Consider the following 25,513-nt stretch of genomic DNA (forward strand, 5'->3'; position numbering starts at 1 on the left):
TGCAGGGTCAGTGAGCTTGTCTGGAGTTGGGAGAGGGGGGTGGTGAGTTCTGTGCAGGGTGACCAGTAGACAGCCTTGAGGACTGGGCCGAGGAGTATAGGGGGGCATTCTGGCTCCTTTTTCATCCCTGTACTCTGGGCCTGGGTCCCTCCTCTGCTGCCCCAGGCTCAGCGGGGTTGTCTGCCTCACAGGAAGGATGACTTGGCTCTAGAGCCAAATCCCCCTTTGGCCTGTGCCTCCCTGGCCCTTGCCTCCTGGGCAGTAGAGGGGCCAGGCCCTGTCTGTCTAGCCAAGAGCCAGGGCCAGCAGGTCCTAGATCAGGGTATCAGGGAAGGGATGGTACTGAGTGCTTGTTGAAGGGCAGAGCCGGGAGGTGGCAGAGGGACTCTGGGAAGGGGTGTTCTCTTATTTTTCACCACCTCTCTCCAGGATTTTGTTCTGTCTTCCCACCCTCCCTCAGTGCTTGCTCCCTGCCTCAATTCATGAAAGCCTGAGCCATTCTGGAAAATTCACCCATGGTGTTGGTGAGCTAATGGTGTCTGGATGGTCATGGCCAGCCTGCTGAGTCCCTTCCCACTTCAAACTCCAGGTCCTGGTAGACCTCCTGGAGGGAATGAAGTCATTATTTCCTGCAAGCCGGCCTGTGGGTGGGAAATCCTTGCCCTGCCCAGAAGGGACGGTCCAGTCCCCTCAGCCCCTCTGCCCCTGTGCTCCACAGAAGCTTCTGGCTAAGGAAGAGACGGTCTTGGCCACACCCATGGGTGTCTTCTCCTCACAGAGCGCGAGGTCCAGATCCTTAGCCAACATCTGAGGCTCTGTGCACCCACTCCTGGACAAAGCCTGAGATTCTCCACTGGATGCCAGTGGGGATGGAGCCCAGATTGTGCTGGGAACAGCCAGCATTGACTAGAAGGCATGTCTCCCTGGGCGCATCAGGAATAAGACATCTGGAAAAGCACTTGCGGAGACCATTGCCCCAGCAGGACCAGACGGTGTGCCCTAGCCTGAGCACCCCGAGCCCTGCCCAGGGCTCAGGAGCTGGGAGGGCCACAGCCCCCCTCCTCCCGCGTGTAGCCTGGCTCAAGCCTGTGGGCTCTGGAGGTGGGGCCTGTGCCACTGCCTGTGGGAGGGACATGGGGCAGCAGAGTCTGGCCCCACTGAAGGAGGAGCTGGGTGAAGGCAGACAGCCTTCTGCCTCAGGGCCCTAGCTCCCAGGGCTGGTGGGTCTGCAGGGGACGCTCTGGCCTCTCACAGCTTCTCTGCGTGCCCTTTCTTAGCCTGCTGCTTCCTTCCTCACCCACCCTGTTATGCAGGGAAGCTGGAGATACTCTCACTCCCACCCCTCGTTGTCCATCCTGGCACCTGGATCCCCCAGCCCTTGTCCTGGGCCAGTAGAACTGGAGTTTCCCTCTGGTAACCAGGTCCATCAGGGGCGCTTCCTGACAGGCAGGCAGAGAACCAGACTGGGGGCTCTGGGAATTAGGGGGTCCTGAATTATAATCCCAGCTTTGCTGTTCCTTGGCAAACCAGCCACCATCCCAGGGCTGTGGTGAAGATGGGCCTTCAGCCAGAGGCTGTTTTCTTCCTTCTTAACCTGATTAGCCCACATTTGTGGCAGTCCAGGGAGAAGGAGGTGGAGGGGTTTGGGCCTTTCTGGGTCTAAGACTTCAGCGACTGACCTTTCCCCTTCCACATTGGAATGGTCAGATCATGGCTGCAGAGGCCCCTTTACATTTTGGGAGATGACAGGCACACAAGCCGGCATTGCTCTGGAGAGGCTGGCATTCTGATGGCGCCTCCTGGTGTTTCACAAAAGGATGGAGCTATAATGGTGGCATTTAAGGCAGCAAGGGCAAGCTGGCTTGGGGGCAGGGGGCAGGAGGTGCAGCAGGTGGTGGGGGTTTGCCCTGAGGACCCTCATATTATTCTGAAATGGGCGAATACCTAATTTGCCTGAGCAAAATGCTTTCCTGTGCTGTGGCTGTGGGTCCCCCATCTCCTGCCCTGCTCCAGAAGGGCATGGGCCTCTGGCAAGTACACATGCACACACAGGTGCCCTCTATAATCCCATGGCCCATCCTGCAAAGTGCCCACACAGCCTGCAGGCTCAGGCTCTGGCCAGCAGACTGCAGGAGCGCAAGGAGCTGGTTCTCTTGGTAGCTATCTCCCCAGTGCCCACACAGTGTTCGGCACGTGACACGTGTAAGTGAATATTGTTTGGATAAGTTAGTACATCCCAGGTGACTCTTGTTCTCATGCGTATTAGTACGTGAGGTGTCCTCAGCTGCATGGATCCTGACCTGGTGTGTGGACACTGTCACGGAAACTGAGGACATGCAGCCTCCCTTTCCTGTCTCTGTGGTCCTGCGTCCCACACCAGCCTGAGTCCAGTGGCTCTTGTGGCCTGCTGCCTGTCTCCCCCTCAGCCTTCCTCAAGCCTTCCTAGTGGCGTCCCGGTGTCTGTCAGCGTCAGAATTCGTGCTTGCACCCAGCAGAGGGCAGGAGCAGGTGTGGGCCCTGTTGGAGCCAGGAAGCCCAGGGGGATGAAGAGGATGGCATGTTTTTCCCACAGTGGACATGGAGCCTGTGGCCTGAAGGGAAATGGTCCTGCTCCAGAAAACCCTGCTCTGAGGTGCCCCCCAGGCTGCCCTCAGAGCCTGGTCAAGGGGGGAGCAGGGCCAGCCTCTGAAGCCTCCATGTGAGGGAATCCCAGCCATCTGGAGGGAGCTTTGTTTGGGGCCCTGGAACTGACCAGCGAACCCCTCATCATGGGGCATTGCCACCAGGCCACTGGGGCCAGGAGCCAGGGCGTGAGGGAGCCTCCTGGGGCATGGAGAACTGAGTCAGGGCTGCCCAGAGGAGAGGATGTGGAGGTTTCAGAAAGTGGCGCAGTGGGGCCAGCTCCCTCTCCTGGATGGTTATAGACAATGATGACCTCCAGCAGCCTGGGCTCTCTGAGCAGGCAGGGCCTGCTGGCCACCCTGCTGACTCCCTGCCTCTCGCCCACTCTGTCTTGTACTCATAGGCACTTAGGTACACTGTGGTGGACACAGCTGCACCCTCAGCCCCACCGCCAGTGGCCCTCCTGCTCCCAGCAAACACTGGGCTGATCCCTGGGCAGTTCGTTGCTGTAGCCAGTAGGGGCTGGTGTCATCTTCAGCAGATGGCCCCTGGACAGGACATACAAGGCCTGCATGCTGCTCCCCACCCTGTCCCTGGAACATGCAGGACTCAGAGAAGGCCTGCCCTTCACTGGGCCTCAGTTTCCCACCTGTAAAATGGGAGAAGTCAACACTCCCGTGTGGGACTGTGGTGGGGTAGCAGGAGGAGGGAGAAGGCCCGAGAGGGCCTGACCAGGGTGCTGTCTGTCTGCTCATCCCATTCCACTAAACGCCTCAGGCTGGCAGGCTGGCCTGGGGTGCCCTCGTGGCCTTCTGGACTGACTCCAGCTTTTTGAACAGCTCACTGGCTGCCGCTGGGTCTCACTTGGGGATGCACAGGGCACGGGAGGATCTTGAGGTGCTGCCCCTCCCACTGCTGGGGTCTCTTTCTGTCTCTCCCTCCTCTTACCCTCTCCTCATCTGTCTTTTTCCTCCTGCTTCTTGCCTGTGGGTCAGGTCTCCTCTCTTTCCACTTCATCTCTCCACCCTCTGTGCTTCCTCCGTGTGTCAGCCGCTGCTGTCTTCACCTGGAATCACTGTCTTTCACTTCTGCTTTCAGCCAGTCCTACTGCCCTTTTATCCTTTCCTTCATCCTCTCTGTCTCTCCTCCTCTGCCTGTCTGTCTGTCTCCTCTTCCCTTCTTGGTCTGTCCCTCTGCTTCTGCTTTTGCCCCTCCTCTCTCCTTTTTCTTGCCCAGGCCTTCCAGTCTCCAGGTTAGGCTGCCATACCTTCTACCTCCCTAGGAGTCTGCCAGCTTCGCCGCCTTTAAGAGGAAAGTCCTCAGCTGCCCTCACCTGCCTCAAAGCTTCTGCTTCAGAAACTTGAGGGCCCCTGGAGTGGGGGCTTCCCACCTCCTTCCCTATCTGAGACCTGCCTTCGGCCACAGAACGGAGGTGGGTCCAAGAACGCGCTCTCCGTGCCCCCTTTGACTGAGCTCTGGCCAATGGGGCTGGGGGCTCTGGAACATCCCTGAAGTGACATCCAGTGGCCAGGCTTGGGCTGGGGTGTGGAGGGCCCAGACTGCCTCTTGGGACCCCTGGACTCTTGGACTCTAGACTGATGCTGCTCTGCGATGGGCTGGGGATGCCAGGCCAGCAGGGTCAGGGTGTCTGCCTCCAGGGAAGGCAGCTCTGGGTCCAACCTGCTCACTCCACCCCATCCAGAGCCCCTGGCTCTGCCCCTGGGCACCCCCTGAGCTTTGCACATGGGGCGGGGACACCTGGATTTCTCTGGCCCCCTGAGTGGGGCCAACTTGGAGGAATTTCCCAAAGCCTATTAGAGCAGTGGCTGCCTCCTGCCTGCCTCCTCAGGCTGGGCAGGGCTGAGGGCGGAGGGAGAGAGGGAGGGAGGGGGAGAGGAAGAAGGGAAAAAAAATTGGCAGGCGGACAGCAGAGCCGAGTCTGCATCCCTCACTGAGAGGAGGCCCGTGCAGTGTGGGGCGGGCCAGAGCGAGGAGAGGCCTTCCTCCCTTTGTGCTCCCCCCTCCTCTCCTCCCCCTGGGCCCTATAAATAGGCCCGGCCTGGGCTGTGGCTCAGCTCTTGGAGGGAGCTGAGCACCAGGCAGCGGTCTCAAGTCAAGCCCCCCGCCAGCATGGCCAGCGAGTTCAAGAAGAAGCTCTTCTGGAGGGCAGTGGTGGCCGAGTTCCTGGCCATGACCCTCTTTGTCTTCATCAGCATCGGTTCTGCCCTGGGCTTCCATTACCCGCTAAAGAACAACCAGACAGCAGGTGCAGCCCAGGACAACGTGAAGGTGTCTTTGGCCTTTGGGCTGAGCATCGCCACACTGGCCCAGAGCGTGGGCCACATCAGCGGTGCCCACCTCAACCCGGCTGTCACTCTGGGGCTGCTGCTCAGCTGCCAGATCAGCGTGCTCCGGGCTCTCATGTACATCATCGCCCAGTGCGTGGGGGCCATTGTCGCTACTGCCATCCTCTCGGGCATCACCTCCTCCCTGCCCGACAACTCACTTGGCCGCAACCAGGTGAGTGGGGTAACCGCGGGCTCCTGGGCCCTAGAATGATGGAGAGAGAGCAAGAGTCTCATCCTTCACCTGTTCTGCAGATGGGGACACTGAGGAACACAGAGGACAAGAGGTTACTGGAGGTCATGCAGAGTTGGGCCTGGAACTCGGCTATGCCTGCGACCAGAGCCTGTTTAAAGCCAGGCACTGTGGGAAGCTGAGACCTAGAGAATACTAGTCTTGCCAATGTCCCCTGCAGGTGACTATTGTAGGGAATAAGCTCTGGAGGCAGCTGACGCTTGGGCCAGCAGTTCCTTGCCCCTCGGCTGTAGTTTATTAGCCCCCTCAGCTCTGCCTGTGCAGCCAGCTCTCTCTCCCTGCAGCCTGAACCCTAGGGAAACTGTCCACCCTCCCCAGTCACCCTGACCAAATGCCCAGCATGTCTGCAGCCAGGCCTACAAGTGTGTAAGCAGGACTCCCATGGGGGGACATACAAGCCTCCAGGCAGCCCCTATATTCACACAGGTCCCCAAACAAACTATCTTCAAGGAAAAAGCCCCTCCTGCTCCTCTGCCCTTGGGGAATTGGACAAAGATACAGGGGTGAATACCCTTCTGGGTGTTTGCAGGTGGTTTTCCTGGATTACAGTATGAAGTGGCAGTTGGGGTGGGAACACCATGTCTGGGTTCTCCTCTGTCACTGGGCCCTGAGGTGTGGCACATGTGTCTGTGAGTGTGAATGGGTATGTGCACATGGATGCCGGCATGGGTCTCCATACTTGTGTAAGCTGTGTGCTCCTGTGTGTGTCTGTCCCTGGAAGTGTCTGGGAGCACATCAGTGCTGCTATGTGAGCATGCGTGTACCCATGGCTCCTACCTTGAAGAAGCCTGGCCGGGGGCATTAATGATAAGCAGATGTTGGTGACTGCTGAATGGTGGCAGCTGCTGAAAAGAATTCCTCCCAGGCCGCTTAGCACAGCTAACTGTTGGCTGGCGGCAGTTGCCTGCTGTCGCAGACCTGGGCTTTTCCAGATCCTTGGCCAAGTGCAAACTCAAGACCTGGCTGGGGCCATAGCAGGGAGAAATTTGGCCTGAGAGGCTGAGTAAGGCTTTAAAGCTGTCTCAGAGCACCCAAAGGGGTGCCCTCCCAGGAAGGAGGCAAAGGAACACAGGAGGGTTCAGAGCCAGAGAAAGGAGTTGGGCAGGGCGGGGCAGGCGGGTGTGGGGAAAGTGAGGGAGCCCGCCAAGGGCTCCGAAGAGACAGCAGTGGGTGAGTATAGCAACTGTCCTCTTGCTTCCCGGCCAAAGTTCAGATCCTGATGCTGCAGCTTCAGGATGCTTGGTAAGGTCTGGTGCAGAGGGCAGCTGGCACGGCCCTGCCACGGGGGGATTAGCACTTCTTGTGTCACAGTGACACCTTACCCAGCCTCCTCATGGAGCCAACCGCTGCTCAGCCCAGGTTTGAAGATTAGCCCTACAGGCTGGAGTTTAGACTTTAGTCGGGAAAGTGGCCACGGTGGGTGTAAGGGACAAAGCTCTGGCTGGCCATCTCCCCAGGCCTCAGTCTCTCCAGTGGAGGCAGAGCCAGGTGACCTCAGGGAGTGCCCACTGAGAAGGGTCAGGTTCACTCTGGGGCTTGGCAGGCATGATGGGGGTGGAGATGAGTCCTCATGGGGAGGGGTTGAGTCTCCCCATGCCTGCTGGTTCCCTTTCCAGCCTCCCTTTCAAGGGGCAGGCAGGATGGGCATCTGCTGACAGACTGCTCTCCAACACGGCATCCAAGACAGGAGCAGGGCGGTGGGCATCTGTGCCATCTTGATCTGGCCATGCCCTGCGGCAGTGTTCCTTCCCCTCTCCTTTTTCCAGAGTCACCTCAGTACCTGGGCTGAGCAGGTTGCAGATGGGGAGAAGTGGCAGGTGCACGCAGGGGCCAGGCCTGGGCTGGGAGCTGGACATGCTGGGTGTAAGTCCTGTCTGCTGCTAACTTGCTGAGTTTCAAAGCTGAGGGCCCCGAAGCTCCAAGAGCCGACCTAGGATCTTGGTATCTCTCGGCCACACCTGTACTGCTGGCACGCTCACTTTGCAGACTTAAGTTTATCATCTTCCCCAGGAGGGCCTGTCCACACAATGCAAGGTTGGGGTCTAAAAGCCCAAGTCCTGGGCCTCAAAACAGAGCAAGTGCCCCCCCCCCACCCCCCATCAAGGGCTCCTGTCAGACACCGGACCTGGGATCTGAAGGGACGTGGTGGGTGGCCTTTGCCTTGAGAGGGGCAGAGTCCAGTCCACATGGCAAGTGACACACTCTTGCCTCCAGGCCCTGAGGGAAGCTCCCACAGCCGCCTGCGCTCCAGACCCCACCCTGACCCAAACCTAGGTGGAGCCAGCTGTCGGCATGGAGACTTCCAAAGAAAATAGGGAAAGAAGTGTCAGGGAGTGGTTGGGGGTGAGTCAGGGGTGTCCCCCAAGGACGTGGTGGGGACAACTTTCTCCTCACTGAGTCAGGGCTCATGATACACCCTAGAGAGACCACGGGCCTTGTCCAGGCTCCAGGATCCCAGCTGGGTGCTAAGAGCCAGACCCCACCTTTGGCCCAGAGCAAGAGGCTCAGAGACACGGGCGTCCCAGTGCCCCAGTCAGCCCCTGCTCTAGCTCAGCCACTAGTACCTTGTGTGACTTCATTCAGGCAACCTTGCTTTTGTGGCCTGTGTTCTCATCTGTGAAATAGGGACATAGCAGGGCATGGCTGGGCTCTGGGAATTGGAAGATGCTCCAGGAGTCCTGAGTGGAGGCCTGCCTGCTCTTTTTACTCTTCCCCTCTCTGGCTTGCTCACCAGGCTCTGTTAAACTCCGACTGCTTTGGGCTGAACGAGGGAACGCATCAGCCAGCTTCCTGCCTGGGCAAGCCCAAGGTCCTGGGCCAGATAAGGCCCAGGAAACAGCTGCCTGTGATATGGGGCAGGAGGTGGGTGTGATAAAAGGTGTCAGGGCGGCCAGGGAACATCGGACCTTGAGGGGCAGGGAGGGCCGGGAAGATTTCAGGAAGGCAGTGCCACAGGAGCCAGAATGTGGAGACCCGGGGAGGGAAGGGGCTTGCAGGCAGAGGACGTTCCAGGTAGCAGTGGGAGGTCATGGCCTGGGAGCTCTGGGGCAAGGCTGATAGGGGTCCTGGCGGGAGGCTGGGGCTCTGAGAGTGGTGAGGGCTCAGGATTCAGGCCAATGTCTGACTGTCCTAAAGGGGCCTGGATGCCTGGCTGTCCCGAAACCTAAAATTTCAGCCCCTTAGGCAGAGGGCTGATCTCCCCATTGGGGGTCTTCTCTCAGCCCTGCCGATTCTGGGTCTGACTCTCCAGGCACTCCTGCTGCCTCAGGGGCTTGACTTGGCCCTACACGTTCCTGTCCCCAATGAGTGAGACCCATCCCCCAGCCCATGCCATTAGTTCTCCCATGGTTGAGGGTCCCTCTGCCTCCTCCAGAGTTGGGGGTGGCCTGGAGAAAGGGAAGCCAGAGTTTTCAGACAGCCCTGCCCAGGAAGGGGGCTGCCATAGTTGGGACGTATAATTACTGTTTCCAGCTAGGCCCAGCTGAGGAGGAGGCACAGAGAGAGGCAGGAGCTTTGCGGTGGAGACTTCCCTTCCATGGAAAATTCTGAGGCACTTTCCCCCATGCCAGCCCTCAGAGCAGCCCTGCCAGCCCTCATTGCCTACTCCAGCCCTGGCCCTAACTGGGGCTCACCCTGGGAACCCTTGTCTGAAGGAGCAAGACTCTTGAGAGGGAACATGGCCTGCTGGGATGCGTGTCTGTGAGGGGACTCACCTTGCCCCTGCCCCACCAGGTCAGAGCCTCCCTCTCACACCTGGAGCCCTTAGCTCATTGCAGGCCAGTGCCACATCATCTTTCCTACCTGAGCTCAGGCCTGGGTAGTGCTCCCCACTTTCCTTCGGGCCTCACCCAGTCGGGCTTCCTTCAGGCAAGTCAAACATGCCCCCTGCCTGCCCCATGGGGATTGGCTTGGGAAAACTTCCGTGGGGAGCCCTGTGTTCTTGCTGCCAGGCTCCCTGGGGGCCATGGTTCTTGCCCTCTGGAGCCGCCAGTGGGTCTTGGGTCTCCCAAGTGGCCGGGGGCTGAGCCCACATACCTGCAGGAATGGTCAGGGGGATGTCATGGCCAGGGTCCCCTCAACCAGGGCATCTCCCTGGGGACCTGAGGGACTCCTCACCTACAGGGGTTCCCAGGGTGACAATTGAGGGGCTGTCTTCCAAAGAACTGTAGTCCAATAAGGTAGGCCCACCTCAGGCTGAAAACCCTAACTCAGACAAGGCTGGAAAATGCCCATTGCTGTTAGCAGCCCCTTAGTGCCTGGCATCCATTCGTCAGGACAGCTAGAGAGACTTCTGCTCTGTGTAAAGGATTTTTTTTTTAACTGGGAAGGTGCTGCCTCTGGGTCAATAAGCCCCTTGTCATTAGGGATGTGCAAGTGGAGTCTGCTGGTAGCCAGCTGCTCTGGGGGCATCTGGCTTGCTTGGGGGTACAGCAAGGTGGGTGGGAGGTCCTATAACAGGCTTTGTGCCATTGTGAAGACCAGCAGAACAGATGTCAATGTGGGAATCCTGCACTCAGCATCCTCACTGGGAGGGGCCTGTGGGTCTTGGGGGCTGAGGTCCCATGTCAGGTAGGGAGGAATCCTGGAGACGGTGGGGTGGGGCAGGATCTGGATCAAGACTTCCATCTTACTGATAAGGAAACTGAGGCCCATAGATGTGTTGAGGATGCACAACACATCACAGCAGGCCCACACCCCCAGCCTCCTGCTTCTTGATTATTTCTGCTGCTCCAAAGTGCACACACACACACTCACATTACACCAGTGTGCACACTGGTACATTGCACCTGAGGGTGCACACACATGGGCATGGAGCACATTGTGGTGGTCCCACTTATGCCTTGGGATCCTAGGAGGGGGAAGTGGGGGCTTCTCAGTGGAGCCCGTTCCTCTCCTGGGAAGGAGGGTGGAGGCTGCCCTAGAGTAAGGAGAAGTAGGAGTGGGGAAAGGAGGAAGCCATTGCTTTGTGTATTGTTCTTCGTCAGAAATATGAAATGGCTTATGGGAGCAAATAAAGGTGTCTTTGAGATCTGCTGCTCTCTCTCACTCCAAGGGGCCTCCCTCCCTTCTCACTCCCCTCCTCCCCAGCCCAGGAGTGATACCTGTGGTGGGGGGTGGCACACAGGGACAGGGTGACACACTCAGAAATGCCATCAGACATACAGCACTGCCATCCAGGGTCACATGCCACAGAGCTCCCCTGACACCAGAACCCACCTGGGTAAGAGACCGTGCCCTGTGTGATAACGGTCCTCAGAGACTGTGAAGGTGCATTTGGTCATTATATGACTAGTTGTTGTGTAATAAACCTTTTAATGTCTAATGAGAAAGAAAATGAGTCATACCTAGACACATGCGGTCACCCACAGATACTGCAAATACCAATTTATGAAGAAGCCCAGAAGTGTGTGCACACATGAACGCCCAGGAAGGGGTGACATGGGGAGCCCACTGAGGTCCCCCTCACTGTGAGCACCGAGTCCTGGAGGCAGTGGTAGGCAGGGAGGCCTCAGTTCCTTGGGAATAGATGCTCAGAGCCATAGCCAGGCCTCTGGAGCCTGCTGCTCCCCAAGGGTGGGAGGCCAGGGTGCTCAGGCCATCCCTGTGCCCTGGTGTAGAAGCTCCCTTGGTCAGTCTGCCCATGGACGGCAGGGAGAGTTTGAGACCCATTGCCTGGAGAGGTCATCCCGGTGCCACCCTGGTGCTTGGGGCACACTAGCAGCTTTAGAGCTATCTTCTTCCGTCAGCAACTCAGTCCAAGCTGGGAACAGCCAAATCTCTTGGCTGGGCCTGGAGGTAGCCAGCACCTTGGCCCAGGAGTGGGAGGTACAGACCCCAGAGCAATGATCCTGGCTTTGCTGTCTCCTCCCTGGGGCTCAGCCTGTTCATTCGTCTTCACAGAGCCTTGCACAGGCTGACCTGGAAGGCCCGTGGGGGTGTAATGACTGGCCGTGGCCTCCCAGCTAGAAAGGAAGTAACCCAGCCTCCATCCAGAAAACTTCCCTGGAGCCTCACTGCCTCTAGAGAGGGTAGAAATTGTATAAAATTAGCATCTTCTGCCACCACACAGCAAATGTTGCTTCTGAGTTCTCCCTGCTCTGTCCTTGTAAATCTCCCAGGCAGTGGGGGTCTGAGGCACCTCCATAGGAGACAGGAGGGTTGTTCCCTGCAAGAGTTGTGGCAATTCAGTGAGGGCACGGCAGGGTGGCAGCAGAAGTTAATTCCATCCAGGGACCTACGAAAGCTTTTTGGAGTTGGTAGCGGTCTGAATTGGGCTTTGAAAGTGGGCTTCAATGGGTTTGGCACAAAAATGAGCTTGCATTTTTTCTGATGCTTCAGATTACATATGTGGATTATTCTGTTGTTTATACTTGCCATTCATGAAACTGATTGTTGCTTCTTTGTTTTTTGGACTTAATCAGTGAAATATAAGACCCATGCTGGGCAAAACAACCTGGAGATGTGCACACATATTTTTTTCTAATAACAAGTGACAACAACTGGGATTAACCCTATTTAAGCAATTGTTTAAAATTTAATGGACTGTGAACAGTACATATGTTTTAGATTTTTACCTGCTCTTTCCCAGATATCGAGTTTCAACAGACCTTTAACTACCCCTTCCAATTTCAGACTTACCAAGTTTTTCCAGATGTAAGTAATGTAAGTACATTGCCAGTCAAAGGTGGTCAGGAGACCCTGAAGCAATCAGGGGAGACTTCCAGCGTGGTGGTGGTGGTATCCAGAGAGGAGGGTTGCCACCCCGTGCGGTTCTGAGCTAAGAGCTCTAGGCAGTCAGGAAGGGGGTACCTTCCGAGTTCCCAGGGCAGGGGCTCCCCCCTTCCCTTCCCTTCCCTTCCCTTCCCTTCCCTTCCCTTCCCTTCCCGTGGACTCTAAGCACTGCGCATGGCTCCAGGCCCCCTGCTCTGCTTACTTTACCTGAAAAGGGGTGCCTTTGGGCAGAGCAGGGCCTGGGGTGCTCAGACCCTGCTAAGAACTGGGGGAGGAGGTGAGCTCACCTAGGCCAAGTCTGTGAGAGGGTTGGGGTGGGGAGTATGAGGCAGGAGCCACTTGCAGCCATGACTCCATTAATCAGTGTGGAAGGGCTGGTTTCAGGACTAGTGCCAGCTAGCAATTAGGCTGACCCTGGAAAGCAGAGGGGGCAGGAGGGGCCCTGGGTGTTCTGACTCGAACGCAGGGCTGGCAGCAGGTGGGCATGTGTGGTGAGCACTGGTACACATTGGCCCGGCCTCTCCAGCCTCGCCTCCATGAGCCTGTCCTGGCTCCAGGCGGGCTCCCTCCCAGCTCCATACGCCTGGTCGGTGGGGCGCCTCCTCTTCTGCTTGTCCCCCAGTCCTGGGGATAAGATGAGAAAGAACCAGAGTGAAACCACAGCTCTCCCGGCCCCTCCTGCCTCTGCAGCCCTTTCCCTGAGACAGCCCCATTGCCCTTGAACCTCTGGCCACTCTGGACAGTGGGCACGGAAAGTTAGATCTTTTACAGTTGAGGGAACTGAGGCCCAGGGAGGGGAGAGGCCATGGTCAATGTGCCGTCAAGTAGGAGGGTCAGGACTCTGCCCACAAGGGCTTCTGCCTCTACCGCCCAGCCTTTGGGTGCGCAGCGCACTAGGCGTTGCCCGGCGGGCTGCCTGAGCTGAGGGGCTGCAGCTCTGGGGTCGGCCAGCAAAGGCCCAGCGCTGAGGCTGCAGCGCAGGGGAGGGGATGTGAGTCACTTTCCCTGTGACCCAGCGCTACAGACAAAGACGGGAAGGGAATTGTTCTTCTAAGATGGTCTCAGGGTGGGGCTGAGGAAACCTCTGGTGGATGGAGGAGGCCCCCCCACTCCAGGATTCTATAAAATGCCCTCTGGCTGTGGAGACTCCTCAGGATGAGACTTCAAGTTCAGGCTTGTTTGGACACAGTCACTGCCTGGGAGAAGGCAGCCTATGTGGCCATATCTGGGCATCTTTGCCAATGGGCCTTTGCCGGTGGGGCCCAGATCCCCTGTGTGGGTGCAACTGGCCCCTGGGACCCCCAACATGAGAGAGGGTCAGAGGCTCCCTAGGGAGGGGTCCCCTGGGTGCCACTGCAGGGGGATGGTTCTGGTGACCTCATGGCAGCTCTCATTCCCTTCTTTTTCCATGAGTCATGTTTCTAAAAGTGGCCCAGGAGCAAGTGGCAGACAGAGGGTGGTGGCGGGGCCTATGTGGCCAGAAAGAGGGAGTGGGAGGGAGAGACAGGGAGCGCAGGGCCAAGAAGAAACGGGAGAGAGACACTAGACCAGGGGAGAGGCAGACAGAGTCGAGGAGGGAGGCCGAGGGTGGGGCAGCGAGGGAGACAGGCGTAGCAGAGGGACCAAGGTGCTGGGGCCAGCTTTCCAAGGAAGGTCCTCCCCAGCTTTGGGAGATGTGGCAGGGGTGGAATGTTCTGGACCTTTGGGTCGTGGAACCATGCTTCCCACCGGGCCGTCCCACCCATTTGTGTCTCTTCTATGAGTGTCCCTGACCATCTCTGTGCATTCCTGTGGCTCACCACTTGCCTATGGCCTTGGTACCCCCGGGGTATCCTGGCTGGAGCTGGATACAGATGCCCCACCTCACCCCAGGCCTCTGTAGCCTCTAGGCAGAGCACTGCTGGGTCTAGGCAGGGACCAGGGGCCAAACTGGCATTTCCTCAACAGGTGGGGGAGGGGACAAGGCCTGATGTCCACTACCGGCTGTGTGTGCTTGGGTGGGGCCTGGACCGCACTGGGCCCAGCCAGGGGCTGATGTGACGGTCTCTGGGGTCACTGAGTGTCTGGGCCACAGTGACCCCTGCCCTGCCCATTGAGCCTCACCGCCCCTCTCCCCTACAGCTGGCCCCGGGCGTGAACTCGGGCCAAGGCCTGGGCATCGAGATCATTGGCACCCTGCAGCTGGTGCTCTGTGTGCTGGCCACCACCGACCGGAGGCGCCGTGACCTCGGGGGCTCGTCCCCACTTGCCATCGGCCTCTCTGTGTCTCTGGGACACCTGCTGGCAGTGAGTGGGGGCCTTCCCAGGTGGGGCTGGGGTGGGAGGGCAAGGCCAGTCAGCGGCTGCTGGAGAGCCCTGTCATGGCAGTGGAGGGGACCCCAGACAGGACTCATGACATGGAGTGGGGGGTTGGCTCTCTTTGGTGGGGGCAGGGTCCAGCTCAGGAGAGGGAAGCACAGGGACATCCCGGCCATCTTTCTGAGTCAGGATGCCCCTCCCTTTCTGGATCTGATTGTCACCTCCCTGCTACACCTCCCTGTTTTGTTCTCTCTCTGTGTCACTGTCTCTCTTGCTGTTCCTCTATCTCTGTTTCTCTCTGTGTCTCCCCTTTTCCCTCCGGCCCTTTCCCCCTCACAGATCGACTACACAGGATGCGGCATTAACCCTGCCCGGTCCTTCGGTTCCTCGGTGATCACTCACAACTTCAAGGACCACTGGGTAAGGGGTCCCAGGGCTACCCCAGGGAAGGCAGGTGGGAGGCTTTGGTGCTGTATGGCAGGTCCCACCCCACCTTTCGGGGTTCTTTCCCAGCCCAGAGGCTCTAGGAGACAATCGGGAAACTGAGGTCTGAGATGAAAGGACTGGTGGGTCACTTCCTGGTCAAGATAGGCCCAGCCTCTGCCCACCTAGCTCGGACCTGCCCCAAGTCACCCCAGCAGCATGCTTGAGAGCGAGGCCTGAATCCTGGCCCCACCACTTTCCCATTTGGCTTGACCTTGGGCAGGCTGCCAGCTCTCTTGGCTCTGAGCTGGGAAATGGGGGTGTAGTAGTACCTCCTCACCTCCCAGGGTTGCAGGGAGCATGGCCTTATCACCTGTAAGGTGAACTCAGCACAGAGTAAGTGCTCAATGGATTTAGCTGTTCTTACAGTTGAGGCCAACCTTTCATCAAACTAGACTTTCCTGTGGCCTTTCCAAAGCTGGGGAAGGAGGTGCAGTGGCCACGCTCCAAAAGGGGCTCTCTGACCACGTCAGGCACCCTGAGCTGGGCCACACGGAGGCAAGGAGATGAGATGCCCACCACCACAGTCCTGGCTTGGCCAGTTCAGGTGCACCGGCATCAGGATGTTGGAGTTCAGCACTGCCTGCCTCTGTCCCAGGCACAGCTGGGAAAGAACCCCTCCAATAGAGTGGTGGGGCGGGGAACCCAGGGAAAGTGTCCCAGGAGAGGGAGCTTTCTGTGGAGCCTCAAAGGCTCTATCAGATGCCCTCTGAGCACACCTGCTCTGTTCCTAGATTTTCTGGGTGGGGCCATTCATTGGGGGAGCCCTGGCTGTGCTCATCTACGACTTCATTCTGGCCCCACGCACCAGCGACCTCACAGACCGCGTGAAGGTGTGGACCAGCGGCCAGGTGGAGGAGTATGACCTGGACGGTGATGACGTCAACTCCAGGGTGGAGATGAAGCCCAAGTAGAGGGGGCCTGGCCCGGGCATCCCCGTGGGGGTCGGGGGCAGGGGCGGGCGGAGGGGGGGCATGAAATCTGTATTGTAGGCACTCTGACAAGCTGGCCAACATCACTTCCCAAAGATCCACCAGACCTGCATGGTCAAGCCTGATTTGGGACTCTATCACTTTCTTTCTTTTTCTCTGTTTTCTGGCCTCTGGACTTTCTGGGGACTAAGATTTGCCAATCACCGCTCCCTTGAAGTCATGGAGGAGGTGGAAGAGAGGAACCCACCTGCTATGTTGTCCCCTCAGAGTGTGATGGGAGGTGTGCCAGAAAGCCCCCCCTCATCCCAGAGCTGCTCACCAGCTCACCTGCCGCAGGTGCCTGGTGCTCCACCGTTACTGCTGTGCGCTGTTGGCCATGGCCTCCTCCTTCGGGGACCATGCGCTTTTCCCCCAGGGTGCTGCGAGGGGAAGAGACCCAGGAGGTGCAGGGGCAGGGGGCAGATAAGCTTCATCCTTGCCGGCTGGCTTGCTTCCAGCCCAGCATGCCCGGACTTGCGACCTGACCTGGGGACATCTTGGGGCCTCAGTGACCCCATCGGTAAAGCACAGGGCCAAGGAGCGCTCTATGGGCCTGGGGCCCTCTCTGTGTTTCTCTTAAGGGTAGACACTGAGGGATCTGGAAGCTGTTACATGGGCCAGTACTGCCTGTTCCACTTGACCGTGGTTCTTTGCCCATGTTTATAACTCTACCTACACATCTGTGCAAACGTGTGCATATGTATACATTTTCGAAGCAGAGGTCAACAGACAGTTAGGCCCCTGGAAGTTCCTGTTCCTCAGGGAACAGGGTTGAGCTCTATGCAGTGCTTTCACCAGACAGGGCCTGCTATTGCATAACAAAGGCCACGTAGAGGGCAGAGGAGAAATACCCACAAGCCTTCACTGGGTTTTAGTTCATCTTTTCCACCTACTCCTGCATCATTTTGATCATTATTCCATTCTTCAGTTCTTCCTGCCGGTGTAGACACAAGTCACCATTATGCAGTGTGTATTTATTAAAGGGCAGTTTGTTATCTAAAGCCCCAAGCCTGAGGACAGATGACCATGACATGGATTAGCCCACAGAGGGAAATGCCCTTGCTGGACCCTTAGGGGGGTTTCCAAATCCCCAGCTGACCTTGGGGCAGGAGGGGGAGCAGATTGCCTCCTCACTGCTGAGCTCCTGGTTGGAGACATTTGGGCAGCTGGGTGACCTTGTGTGACCCCAGGCCACAGCCTTCCCTTCTCCCTGACCTGGAGGGGAGAGTGGGCCTTGACCTGATGAGGCAGCTACCACAGCAGCCAAGGACAGTTCAGAGTACACTCTGCTTTCAGTCACACAGTCTCAACTCCACCAGGGCCAAGGCTGGTCCCCCCAGACCCCCTGGGTATGCAAGAGCTGGCGTCCATAGCCACGATGGTGACAGACCGAGAGACACAACACGCAGGTATCTACAAGCAGCAAAATGATCAGGAGGCCCTCAACAGTCAGGACATCTGCATACTTCTCCATTCCCTAGCAGGGACTTAGCCCATTTAACAGATAAGGAAACAGAGGCCCAAAGTCCCCCAGCTAGATAATGATTTGGCCGGCCTAGCAGCCAAGGCCATGTCTCTGGCTACTCCTTGGACCATGAGACTGGTCCCTCTCGTTCTTAGCTTCTCAGTTTCTGCCAGAGGCCAGCAGGGGAGAGGGTTGGGCTGGAGGGGAGAGGGGGCAGCCCCATTCTGGCTGCTGCATACCAGGACCCTGCATCTGTCTTCTCTGCATATATGTCTCCTTGAAATTGGAATTTCATTACATGTTCAGAAAATAAAGGAAAATGACTTGTAAGGTCACCCAGGCTTCCTGTAGTTTGTTTTCTTTTGGCACCACGTTCCCACTAAGGATCTCTGAGTCTGAGAGGAAACTGGAGCCCAGCCTAGGGACTCAGTCTGAGGGGGAGCCACAGCCTGCCTTCCTGCCCCCAGGATCCCTGGTCTTGGTGGGTGCACACGGCCCCACCCCAGAACTCCATCTCAGGGACACAGGGCCTTTCCCCCAATAGGGGCCTTTTTTGATTCTAGAGTGTGGATGGGATGGGGAAGCAGGACTGGAGTGTGGCAACCCCATTAGCCCCTCTGCTGTCCTCAGAGTAGGGGCCAGGGAGCATGAGGGACTGTGCAGGTGTCCCTCCCTCCCTCACTTCGCTCACATTCCCAACCCCACCCATGCCTGGGGCCCGTGTTTTTGCCCGGGAGGTCACCCACCAGAGCTGAGGGAGCTTGGGGCCAGGCCTGGTGATGTGAGCTGGCTGGTGTGGCCCGGCTGTTGCAGCTAAGAGGAGAAGGGCCCTTTAGGGCCTGCAACCCTGTGGGCCCCTCTGCTCCTGAAGGCCTGAGCCATGCTCATGGAGGATGTGCCATTTAACCAGGGAGGAGTTTGTGGCTTTTGTCAGATTTTCTAAGGGGTCTGGCCAGGGCAGAAGAGAAGAGAGGTCCAAGTGGGCTGGCCTGTGCCCTGAGGGTGGCAGGGAGCCATGAAAGGCCCCCTCTGTCCACTCCTGCCTCCTACCTGTCCTCAAGCAGCCCTGAGGCCAGTGTGGGCTGACAAAGCCTTTGTCTGGCCTCTTGAACTCACAAAACCCTTTCCCCCTTATGGCTTCTCCCAGTAGTGGGGACATAGCAAGTGTGGGGGACATCATTCAGTGGGGGAGAGATGGATAGTCAGAGACATGCCCCAAAGTCACAAGACAAGTAGGTCTCTGTCAAACTGAGACTTGGAGCCAGGATCCTGACACTCTCCTCACCCCCCAACAAACATACACCCTTAGGGCTAGTTTCTCAAAACAGGGACAACTATACTGGGAAGCTGAGTGCCCCATAATAAGGAACAGACCCTATTTTAATGGGCAGGTTTGTGCCTTCCATGAGGGCCAGAGTCTGGGAATCTCAGAAGCATCAGTCTTCTGGAAATCTCACCAGGCCACGTGGGCAGATGTCACCGTAGGTGTGGCTGAGAAAAGGTGTGGGCTGAGCAGGGAAGGGGTGTCCGGGAAGGTCCTGGCACCCCAGTACTGCTCTAAGAGACAGCTTGTTCCTGCCCCCCTCTGGTAGATGCACAGCTGATGGAGATACAAGGGCGGCTTGGCAGGGCCAAGGGCTGGGCCCCCCTGGTGAAGCCTGGGCCAACGCCATGGGAACAGACTTTCTTGCTCCAGTGTGCACTGGGTCACTGTGGGTGCCACTTGCACTCTCAGCCCATGTATCCTCCAGGCTGAGAGGACAGGGTGAGGCTAACAGGATATGGGCTGGCTCACTGCAACCCGGGCACACGTGTGAAGATGTGCTGAGGCCATCTCCCCATAGCCTTTCTGGTTTGTCCCCTTCTCTTGACCCATCATGCCAGGTGTGAAGCCCTCTCAGTCCCCACTATGGGCCCTGGCCACCTCCACCTCAATCCCTGTTCTTCCTTTGCCACCCCCTGGCCTTCAGGGCAGAGCCTTTCTTATTAATTATTTAGTTAAAACTTCTAGAATTCTAGTGTCAAGAAGCAGGACCTGAAGTTGAGTTCAGGGAACTGGTATTTCTTGAGCACTTACTATGGGTGAGCAATGTCCCTGGATCTTCACATAAAGTCTTTCTTATCTCTACATCTTTGGAAGGTAGAGATGACAGCCCTCATTTATAGAGGGCACTCAGGCCCCTGAAGATAAGATGATTTGCCCAAGATCACACAGCTTGTTGGTGATGGAATTGCAATTTGAACCTGCTCTGCTTGGTTTCAAAGATTGGGCTTTTTCTACTATGTGGTGCTGGCCCCTTTTGTCATGACCTCTACTAAGTTTAGCTCTAGGCCAGCTTCCTCTGCCTTCAGGGTATTGGAAGGAGGAGGAAGGAAGGAGAATAGCCCATTGAAGGGGACTCCAGTACCAGGAAAAGCGCTGTTCCTTCCAGCATCAGCTGGATGTAGTATCTGTTTGAGACACATTGGCACCACCTAGCCCCAGGCTGCTCCCCTGGTGCTGGCCGCACCCCAGCCTCTCCAGTGCCCTCTAGGCCTGACTCCTCTATCTGGGAGGAAATAGTCTAATAAACTTGCTCTTCCACCAGTTGTCCTCTCCACAGAATATATGAGAAGGGGAGGGTAATGCTGCACCTTGAGGGATAATAATGCACCTTGAGGGGTCTCTGATGCCCATTTGGGCCTGGGGCAATAGCTTTGGGGCCAGATTGTCCCAGACTCTCATCTTCTGGTGTATGGGTTCAGTGCTTCACTCACTCCATTTCCCAAGGGTCATCCACACGCTGCTCTGCTTGTGTGCTGTCCAGCCCAGCACAGAGGAGAGGCTTTGGGGGAAAAGCTGGAGTACAGTGGAGCTTCTGGAGCAATCAGAGCTTTTGTCTGTTTTGTTCATAAAACTTTAATGGAGAGAGTGAATTTTCTAGAAGATTCTGTGACTTAACCTTCATCTCTTGGCTGCCGAGCATTCAGGTGACCACACATGTGAGGTACTCTGGTGGGAAGCACCTATTACCCCCCTTCATATGGGTCCCTGCTGAGGCCAGACAGCAGGTTACTCCCTTGGACCGTCCTATGGACCAGTGGAGACGGCACATGCAAGTGGCTCAGCTGGCCTGGAAGGTTGTGCCTTCTGCACTTGGGCCAGAAGGAAGCAGGATGGAATCTAGCAGCCATTGGATCCTGGAATATTTATCCTTCCAATTAACTCACAAGAGCAAAAGGTTGTGGTTCCATGTTGCCTCACCTGTTCTGAGGTTTCAGAACCCTGGCCTAGATAACACAATTTTCCAAAGCCTTTTAGAGGGAACATCAGGCAGAACCCTGTGATGGATGTTCAGATCAATTTGAAGTGAACTTTAAGTTGCACATATACAGGCCCTCAAACATGGGTCCAGTTGGTCTTGGGTTCTAATCATCCAAGAGTCTGGAGTCCTTGCAGACCCATCTTTCCCTTTTCTTCCAGAGTCAAGGGGATTCCTATTTCCAGGCCCCAGAGAAGTGCTGAGAGGTCTATGGGAGGATGATTGATCTTTGATACTACCTTCAACTGAGGTTGGTAGCAGCTGGTCTGACACAGATGCCACAAAGCCTCAACAGGGCTAGTGACCCCCAATGCTGGCCTGATCCCAACATCATTATCGGTGTCCAAAGCTCATGTGGCTCCAGAGGGCCCAAATGAAAGGGTGTGGGTGGTTTAAGGCAGCCATTTGTCACTTGGCCTCAAGGACCACAGTGCATTTTGGGGAACTGGTAGATGCAGGGAGGGTTGTCTCCCTTTTGGGGTTCCCAGGCTGGTCCTCAGTACCCTGGCAACCAAAGCCAGGAGCTGGTCTGGAAAAGCACTGGAGGGACTGGTGCCAGGGGCCCCTGCCCTTGGCGTGGCCACGTGCTGACCCATTAGGGTTTTTCCATCACTCCTGGAGGTCACACCTTCACTGGTCAGGAGCCTCTCAAGGAGGGGATAATGATTAATGTTTCATGGGCAAGCTGCTAGGCATGACGCCTTGTTTTCTTTAGGTTTAGAATACAATGAGGACAATGAATGGAATTTGCTGCGAGCTGGGGGCCAAGGTGGGGCCCTCCTTGAGGGCTGAGGACTCACAGGTGGTGTTTACTGTCCTTCCCTTAGTGCTGAAAAGGGGGCAATTCTGGCGGTAGGGAAGGCGAGGAGGACTTTGCCTATGGCGGCTTCATCCCTAGCCCTCAAGAGACAGTTTCCACCAATACTCTGGGCCCGTGTGCGGAGAGGCCACTGGGGAAGGGTGCTCAGAAATTTTAATTAGCTCGTTCTGCTTAGGTGAGTCTACCTCATCCCAATAAAATCACATTCTCTGCATATAGGATTTGGATTATTTTTCTGTTCTTTCCAGTGTATTGATGGGGAACGAGGTGAGGGTACAACTGATCTTCAGCCATATGGGTCAGGCCTCACTGGTTCTTAAGTATTAAAATACTTCCGACTGTTCTAAGCTCCTTAAGCACCCCTCCCCCCATCTGGCCTCCCTGGCTGCCCAGGTCCTTCTTTCATCTCTAAACGCCCCTGGACCTCCCCACAGTGCAGCTCTTAAAGGGTAAATCTGTCATCAGTACGGGCCTTCCAGGACCCAGTCCAGTGCTTGGAGTTGTGGGCTACTCATGAGTGGGTTGGTGCCCTTGCCATGAACATGGCTGTTATGTATTTTGCACATCACCTCTGGGTGGGAAAGGAACTATTCAATTCATAACTATATAACAGAGGTGCCCATTCAGTAAGTTCAAGTTAGAAAAAATGTGTGTGTGTTGGGGGAGAACCTATTGCTGTCATACTGTATTCGGAGTCATCCTCTGATCTGTCCTAAGAACTTTCTCAGTGATTCTCACTCATGGGAGAGACTTGGCCTGCCTTTGTGTAAGTACACAAACTCAGTGCTCTGCCAGCTCTGGCAGCCTGGCCTGCCACCCACCCCTGCTACACAGTCAAAGCTGGAGAAATGGCCTCTGCCCACAGTCATGTTGTTACTAGGAGATGTCCCACTGGGTGCCATACTTAGCTGGCCTGCACCTGTGTAGAATATTAGCTTGAGAAGGCTGGCCTGGCTTGTGTCATTAAGGGGGAGCTGGTACAGATTATTTCCACAAGGTACTAAGTAGGCAAATAAATCTCCAAGTAATTTGGAGGGAGAAAAGTATTGTCTTTGGGGAGAAAAATGGAAGGGAGGGAGTGGGGGAGATAGAAATAGAGAGAGAAACTCTCAGTGAGTTCAGTGAATGAGTCCAATCTGCCCCCAAAAGCAAACGCAAAATATTAATAAAAATGCAAAGGTTCTCTAGGATGGGAGCCCACCACTCTCAGCAGCCCTGAACATTCTGAAATGAGCAAGTGTTGTACTTTTTAAACTTACCTTATGTTTTTCATCATGCAACTTAAACGGAAGTAAATAATTTATGCCTTTAAGGAACTCAAATAGAAAACCTAAACAAATTAAGCCTATAAAACCAATGAAATTAATTGTAATCATCTAAGTTTAAAGTCAATGGCGGAGGTGCTATGTCATGTGGGGTGTTAATATATTTTGAATATCACTTTGTTGTGTGTGAGTGAGTGTGTGTGTGTGTGGGAGTGTGTGGGAGTGAGTCAAGTCCATAAAGTGGGAATCAGCGATGTCTGAGTTGACTGTGGAACTTACTAGAGCATCTTCTGGATTGTGCGGGCTCTCGCCTCCCAGTTGATGGCATGACCTACTCATAGCTTTTTGGTTATATGTTTGAACTCCAAGGAAACTTGCCATAAAATGAGCTTGAGCTTTTGAACAATATGAGGGCTCTTCACTCAGACCTACAGAGTGGCTAGGCACCTGCTGAGATCCAGCAGTTGACGCTGATCTGTCTGATGGAAAAAGCGAGTTCTCAGGGATCCGGAGGAGTCAAAGATCCCTTCTCCCCCCCTGCCAGATCAGCTCTACTTGTTTGGATAGATGACACAGAAGGTGTTGTTTTATTTTTCTTCAGTGAACATTTTTTTTCAATGAGAAATGCTTAAGAAATCATACATTTGCTAAGAATGCTGGCGACCTCTATTTTCATAGATCATGCTTCCTCGGTTGGCATTCCTTGTGAAGTCAGACACTGGGAGGTGAGTTTCATGTGCAAGACGGTGCAAGGAGGATGGGCTAGTTTCATGTCTTGTTCAAATGATTGACAGAGCCTGGTTTGGGAGGCAGCCTCTCCCATAGACACAGAGCATGTGGCCCCTGAATTTCAACAGGCCACCTGGCGGGTGTCAACTGCCAAGCTTGCAGCTACAGCTCTGAGATGAACATTCGTGCCTTCCTGTGATAGCATTCTGCATATCCACCCACATTTCTGGGTCTCAGCAGCAAAGACCTGGACATGGAGGATGGTGTTCTCTGTACGCACTTCTCTTTTTGTCTCCAGCCTTGCTTCGCCCCCCTGTCTCCTTTCTGCATTTCTGCAGACCTGAAGAAGTGTTTCTGCTCTGGGCCCTGCAAGAAGATTCCTGGGCCCTAAGGAGAGAATGATTCTGTTAAACTGTTCGTGAAGTTCCGGGAGCTGCTGATGCTCCTGGATAGTGATTGATGGGCCAGTGGCACCTTCCATCCGAGACGAACTCCAAGAATTTCCGCTGCTGGCAGTGACCTCCCAGCCTGGGAGGAGCAGCTGCATCCGCCTCCAGGAATGTGGGGCCCAGAGACACCAAGCCTAGGAATGCCTCCACGGGGCCCAAAGCTTTAGTTCCAGAAAATTCGGAGGGCTCCCAGCTTCCTACCCATTTCCCTCCTTCTCGCTAAGTATGAAGCCACATCTCAGACTGCCCTCGAGATTTTCTGGAGGGAAAATCCTAGTGAGTTAAATTTGAAACTGTTCAGCAGCCACAGGGATTTTACAGCAGGTGCCATCCATGTACTTAGCCAAGGCCTCGCTTAGGTGGGTCCCCTGCCCGCTGTGGTCTGGCAGACTGAGAGCCACTGCTCCTGGACTGATCACTGTTTGGTTTTCACAGGGTATGAGGAAAGTTTGGAAACCACATCACTCTCTGGGAGCCTCATCATAATAGAGGCTCTGACAAGTCCTGTAATGAAAAACTCCCTTATTGGAGCCAGTGCTCACCACACTGATTTGTCCACAGAGCTCTTCTGAAAGTAGCTTGGGTAACTGTTGTGGAGAACTGGTTTTTACAGAACACATACTGGGCAGTGTCTCTGAGGGCTCCTGGGTTTGCAGGCTTCCCTGTCTGTAACCCCAGGCTGGCTTCATTTATCAGAACCTGGCCTGAGGGCAGGTGTGTGGGAAGAAGAAGGAGAGAGAAGTTCTGAGTTCTAAGTGGGGGTCCTGCAGGGTTGGAGAAAGGGGAGGCAGATACGATGTGTGTACATGTGAGAGAGAGGCAGAGAGAGGGGGTTGGGGAGAGATCTGGTGAGAGAAATGCCAAGTTATCGAGACAGAAAGATCACAAAGTTTTATGACATGAAGAGAGGAGGGGGGGATGGGTGGGGCTGAGTCTGGTCTGGGTGATGGGTGGGGGGGACCCTCCTCCTTGGAATGACTCCCTGGGCCCATCACTGATTAATCCCCATCTTGCCCTGTGCTGCCACCCTGGGAGCTTGTGCAGGAGCCAGTGGCAGCGGCATGGGTACTCTGGGGAAGGCCTCCAGGAAGGCGACTCCATGAATCATTGACTGGCCTTCCATTGTGCTGGAACCAGCCGGGGCTAGTGGCCATGCCAAGCTCCTGGAGCTGTGGCCAAAGGTGGCACAGGCTGGGGGGGTGCAGCCCAATCTGGGCCGGATCTCTCTAGACCTCTGGGAAGGCCAATCCCGGGCCTTCGGGATGGGCTCAGCCCAGCAGGACTCCCTCGCCACCAGAGCAGGGCAGCAGTGAATGAGCACTGGGCTAGGAGTTGGGGCCAGAGTTCTAGGCCTGCCTCTGCTGCTGACTAACTGTCCCACCTCAGATAAATCCTTAGCCACTCTGTGCCTCAGTTTCCCCATCCATACAATGGGGATTGAATTCAAGAGTCCCAAAAGGCCCTCCCAGGTCTAGGATTTTGTTCAAAAGCCTTTCAAAATCTTGTAAGCTCTCCCCGTGTACAGGCTGGGATCTTAATGGTTCACACCTCAGCCGGTATCTTTGCAGCTCTGTCGTACTGCCCCCTTCCTCTGTGGTTGCTCAGCTCTGCTGCAGGGGACACACATTGGGATGGAGGCCTTGGGTCTGTTCTTGAAAGTGCTGGGAGACTCGGGGGACATGACAGCCCCCATGGCCAGGATTAGGTCTGTCCAGCTCTGCAGCTCTGGATGGTGCAGGACTGTGCTGAATGTGGGGAGCCTGGCACACCTGCTGCCTG

General features: G+C 56.0%; 2 protein-coding genes across 7 annotated transcripts in view; both read left to right on the forward strand.

Moving 5' to 3' along the window:
- The first annotated feature begins 4,676 nt into the window (after positions 1-4,676).
- Positions 4,677-16,131, forward strand: AQP1 (aquaporin 1 (Colton blood group)). The gene is made up of 4 exons (XM_057504634.1): positions 4,677-5,142; positions 14,074-14,238; positions 14,590-14,670; positions 15,468-16,131. Exons 1-4 carry the CDS (start codon positions 4,753-4,755, stop codon positions 15,645-15,647), a joined length of 816 nt encoding a protein of 271 aa, XP_057360617.1. The 5' UTR covers positions 4,677-4,752; the 3' UTR covers positions 15,648-16,131.
- A 76-nt stretch (positions 16,132-16,207) lies between these two features.
- Positions 16,208-25,513, forward strand: part of GHRHR (growth hormone releasing hormone receptor) — a 48,692-nt gene continuing 39,386 nt past the window's right edge. For all 6 annotated transcript variants that reach the window (XR_008998524.1, XM_036897484.2, XM_057504632.1 and 3 more), the window contains exons 1-2: positions 16,208-20,721; positions 21,299-21,466. The gene's annotated coding sequence lies outside the window, so the exon portion shown is untranslated. The remainder of the gene's footprint in view (positions 20,722-21,298; positions 21,467-25,513) is intronic.

This window comes from Manis pentadactyla, chromosome 7 (assembly GCF_030020395.1).
Source record: "Manis pentadactyla isolate mManPen7 chromosome 7, mManPen7.hap1, whole genome shotgun sequence".
NCBI classification, from domain to species: Eukaryota; Metazoa; Chordata; class Mammalia; order Pholidota; family Manidae; genus Manis; species Manis pentadactyla.

Bases quoted from the DNA above. Each gene is read 5' to 3' on its own strand.
- AQP1 (XM_057504634.1), top strand. From the start codon at position 4,753: ATGGCCAGCGAGTTCAAGAAGAAGCTCTTCTGGAGGGCAGTGGTGGCC. The intron at 14,239-14,589 runs GTGAGTGGGGGC...TCCCCCTCACAG, and splicing joins CTCTGGGACACCTGCTGGCA to ATCGACTACACAGGATGCGG. The intron at 14,671-15,467 runs GTAAGGGGTCCC...CTCTGTTCCTAG, and splicing joins ACAACTTCAAGGACCACTGG to ATTTTCTGGGTGGGGCCATT.